Here is a 4786-nt window from a genome sequence, read left to right as displayed (position 1 = left end):
TTAACAATAAGAAAAGATTGAGGGAAAAGAAAAAGTATATCTAAACCATTGAATGACCCGCTGTTGCTCCTGATAAACTTCACTCACATCTGCCTCCTCCATTCCCAGTTCTCTTGAAGTGTGATTATCAGCATTTCTCTGACCCTCCAAGAGAAACCTGAGCCAGTTCATTGGAACTCCCCGTCTTAGACAGCATGATTCTTCGGGTTTCTTAAGGTGTGATGTCATTTTCACTTTGAAGTGAATCTCACTGCTGTCCTGTCCAATGACTTTGAGTTGAATGTATCCTTCTTCCTTCTTATTCCCCAAGTCCCCTGTTGAGGGTTTTGCGTCCTATTCCGACATGGTGACAGTGACTCACCTGGGGACTTCACAAAGAAGCGTCCTCTGGTAGGCAGGACCTCGATCTTGGTTTACAAATCCTTGTCTCTTCTCCACAGCACAAGATCACTTTTTTTGTGATGGTCAAGGGCAATGATGAATTTTCTTAGATTGACTAATTTCTCTTAAGTTGCAAAATAGGTATACTTTACTTCTAACTCCTCCTTAAATATTGTCATAATAACTGATGTGGACTACCTGACATGATGTTCATACGGGGAGGGAAGGGTTAATGCTGATTGAACTTTTAATAGTGATATCTTTTTGTCCACAGAAACTACTTATGACTTGTGTGTTGTTTGGTTTTTGACCAGAGTCCACAGCTGATCTTCACTTAGGGAACCTGACATTAACTACAGGAGAAGGTGACAGGAAGGCTACACATCAGCTGGCCACTGGAACTCTTCTTGGAAGCTCCTACTGACTTCCACAGAGAGGGAGACCTGAGCAGACCTCAGCTTCTCACTTTTCCTCCCTCCTGGAGGATCACACTGACTGAAAGGAGTCACCTTCACTGCACCATGGCCTTTGTAGCTTCCCTGGCCAAGCTCCAAGCAGAGGCCAGCTGTCCCATCTGCCTGGATTACCTGAGAGACCCAGTGACCATTGCCTGTGGGCACAACTTCTGTTCCTCCTGCATCCACCAGCGCTGGGAAGGTCTTCTAGGGGCTGGGAAGGTCTACAGGGCACCTTTCCCTGTCCTGTCTGCCTCCACCACTGCCCTGACAAGAGCTTGGAGAGGAACACCCAATTATGTCACATGACTGAGATTGTTCAGCAGATCCCCACCTCCGGGAGCCAGAGGAAAATGCAGGAAGAAATACCCCTGTGTGCGAAGCACCACGAGGTCCTGACCCTGTTCTGTGAGAAAAGCCTGGAGTTGTTGTGTCCCCAGTGCAAGGGCCCCTTAGACCCCCCGGATCAGCGCCTGATCCCCATTGAGGAAGCAGCAGCTAGTCAGAGAGGGATGCTCAAAAGGCACATTGGGGTCCTCACGAACAGCCTTGAAAGTGATGAAGCTGTATATAAAAAACAAGTTGCAAATACTTGGGAAGTAAAGAGAAAGATGGAAAAATGGAGGGAGGAATTGAACTATGAATGTAAAGAACTTAAGTTTTTATTGGAAAGAGAGAGAGATGAAATTGATAACGATTTGCCTATAGAAGAAAATGATGTTGAAGAAAAACTAATTGAAAATGGAAAGCAAATTTCATACCATATGTTCAGGCTAAACATTCTTTTAAGTGAAATAGAAAAGAAGTGTTTGCAGACAGGCCTGGGTTTACTCACAGGCATTGAAAGCATCCACAACAGCTATGGAAACATAGAGCCCCCAGCAGTGTTTTCATATGAATTAAAGAGGAGTTGCTGTCTCCCCCCACACTACTTGGGCCTGCATAAAATGATCCGCACGTTTCAGGTAGATTTGACACTGGATCCTGAAACTGCCCATCCAAGTCTCATTATCTCAAGAGATAGAAAAAGTGTGACCTTTTGGAGACCAGATGGCCTTCCTAATCCCCAGGCACACTCTTCTTACCCAGCTGTCCTGAGTTCTAAGGGCTTTGATGCTGGCAGGCATTTTTGGCAGGTAGAAATAGGAGGCACAGGTGATTGTTTCTTAGGTCTGTGTAAAGAATCTATCCTCAGAAATACTCTCAGATCACCATCCCCAAGCAATGGATGCTGGCAATATCAGCAGAAGACTAATGTACTCCACATTTTTTGTGCAGAGCAACATAGGATTGGCGTTTTTCTGGACTATGAGTTGGGAGAGGTTTCATTATATAATTTGAATAGCAGGTCATTCTTGGATGGATTCCGTGATACCTTTACAGAGAAACTTAGGCCTTATTTCTCCATTGGACCTTCTTCAGAATCCCTTACAATCAGAGTGAAGTGATGAACAACTTGGGGGGAATTTTGTTGGCTTATTTTCTTCCCTTTATATTGAAAGGAATACTTAGCACCAAAATCCTGATTCCTCTTTTGATGTTTGAATGTTGAAAGCGTTAAGGACTCACCCTTCTCTCCTCCCTGACCTTATACTGGGAAAGCTAATGAGAAAGTCCAGGTGCTCCATCCTTGGGGGCAGGGGGGAAGTTCCAATGAAGCAAGTTTCCATCAGGGTCAGCAGGCTCCCAACAACAGCACCCAGTAACCGACATGAACACCACAAGCCAGTCCCTTTCCCTGGGCTCTCAGTCCTTCTGGGACCTATTCTAATATCCGCCCTTCTCTCCCCGAAAATGTCACCGTGTGAGTAATATACTTTGTCATACTCTTCTGATACGTGGGGAGTCATCATCAGTGTGAACATTTGAAACAATTCTGGGTGCCTTCCCCTCGCCTGTGCAAGCTGGTCACCACCTTTGACATTGTGAGCAGGATTTTTCCAGATAGGAGGCCTACTGCCAGGGCTTCCTCCTCTGGCTTTGTGTGGTAACACCTCTGGTTCCCTAGGCAAGGGTGTCCTTGCAGTTTGTGCTGCATTTGCTGAGTTCTCGGGAGACTGTGTTGGAGATTTGACTGACCTAAGTCAGAAGTTTCCATAAGAAACATATTCTATTTACTATTTGTTATTTTCCATGTAATATTCTTGGGAATTCTAAATGTCTTGCTTTGTGTCTCATGTTTTATAACAATTTCATGTGCAAAGCTGAGCAAAAGCAGGTTGACAATAGTGTTACAAATATGTACAGTAATTAATAACAAATAACAAGAGAATAAACTTTTGCCTGCCAACAATTGTGAACATACCTTTGTTTTAAATTTCTCAACTGCACCTGGATGGAGTGGTTCAGTGGTTGAGCATCGATCTATGAATCAGAAGGTCTCGGTTCATTTTGATTCCCAGTCAGGGCACATGCCCAGGTTTTGGGTTTAATACACAGAGTCGGGTGCACAGGAGGCAGCCTATCAAGGATTCTCTGTCATCGTTGATGTCCCTAACTCTCCTTCTTACTGTCTGAAATCAATAAAAAAATATTTAAAATAAAATTATCACCTGATGATGTTTACTGATAGAGAGAGAGAGAGATGGAGAAGGAGAAACAGAGAGAGAGAGAGAGAGAGAGAGAGAAGCATCCATCAGTTGCTTCCTGAACTCACCCTGTGCATGAATTGGACCCAAAGCCTATGTGCCCTGACTGAGAATCAAGCCTGCCCACTTTTTGTTGTATGACAAGACATTCCAAGGAACTGAGCCAAGTGGCCAGGGCTGTGAACCTACATTGTACAACCACTGTATGACCTGCCAAGGTCACATGCTCATTTTGACCTTATGGGAAATTGTCAACCTTTGAGAACACGCTTCTATTTGTATGCCTGTATGGTATTGTTTACAATGTTTGGAAATAAAGTTTTACTGTGCATATCTCTGTACTATTTGTCTCTCCATAACTGGAAAAGTTTCTCCTCAGAGCTTTTATTGAGGTACAAGGGACCACTGCACTGATCAGAATGGCCATGCTATGCCGTGGTGATCTCAGGTGCTTGTTCTTAAAAAGTGCAGTGTAGACCAGCAGGGCAGCTCCATTACCCACCCAGGGATCTAACTCCCTCAGTCATGTGTTGTCACAGCTCTGGGTCAGTACAGCTAGAGAAAGAGGGAGCACTGAAGGCCAACACCAGGAAAAGACACACTTTTCTCGTTTTCCATTTTCTAGAAGTCATTGCAAGGCCCTACTTCTCTGCAAGGGGTGAAGAAAAATGCATGTACTGGGAGGTGAAAGGCTACTGTTTGCCTTGATTCAGGAATCCAATTAGACATCAGTGAAATGTACATTAATGATGAGTGGGAGAATGAAAATCTTTCATAAGAACTGGTAAAAATATTACCATAGGAATTTACAATAGTCTGACATAATCCTATAGTAGTTGTTCAATAACTTCACCTACAAAGAAGATATTTATTTTACTTAAAATATTATTTATTTGTTTGAAATATAAAGCACTATTATTTTGAAAATAGGTGACTCATTAGAAAATGAATAATTGAAACTAATGTCTAAATACAATGGCATAAAAAAACATAATTGGGAGAGACTTCTGTTAACAGGTAGAGTCAGAAAGGCCTTTTAAAAATATATATATATTTTATTTATTTCAGAGAGGCAGGGAGAGGCAGAGACAGACCAAAATGTCAATGTTGAAAGAGAATCATGGATCAGCAGTCTCCTGCATGCCCCCCACTGGGGATAGAGCCCCAAACCCAAGAGAAACATCTATGTGTGAACATTACATCCATTGGTTGTCACCTTCAGGAGTCCTGACCAGGGCCTGGGACACAGCCTGCAACCAAGGTCTGTACTCATGACCAGAATTGCTGGGGTCCAACCCCAGCAGGTCCAGGGGTTCCCCAAAGGTGTGGACAGAGTCAGCGAAGAAGGAATGACACGGATAC

At 43.5% G+C, this 4786-nt stretch overlaps 1 protein-coding gene and 1 pseudogene across 1 annotated transcript; one reads left to right on the top strand and one right to left on the bottom strand.

The window, feature by feature from the left end:
• On the bottom strand, positions 1–345 carry LOC102760276 (annotated as a pseudogene).
• A 557-nt stretch (positions 346–902) lies between these two features.
• Positions 903–2284, top strand: LOC102759689 (tripartite motif-containing protein 60). The gene is given in 2 exon segments (XM_006771076.2): positions 903–1049; positions 1052–2284. Coding segments are annotated over 2 exon segments (1380 nt in total).
• Positions 2285–4786: the final 2502 nt, after the last annotated feature.

This window comes from Myotis davidii, unplaced genomic scaffold, assembly GCF_000327345.1.
Source record: "Myotis davidii unplaced genomic scaffold, ASM32734v1 scaffold225, whole genome shotgun sequence".
Lineage (NCBI taxonomy): Eukaryota > Metazoa > Chordata > Mammalia > Chiroptera > Vespertilionidae > Myotis > Myotis davidii.
The sequence above is the reverse complement of the archived record's forward strand: the minus strand, read 5'-3'. Positions and strand labels throughout refer to the sequence as shown.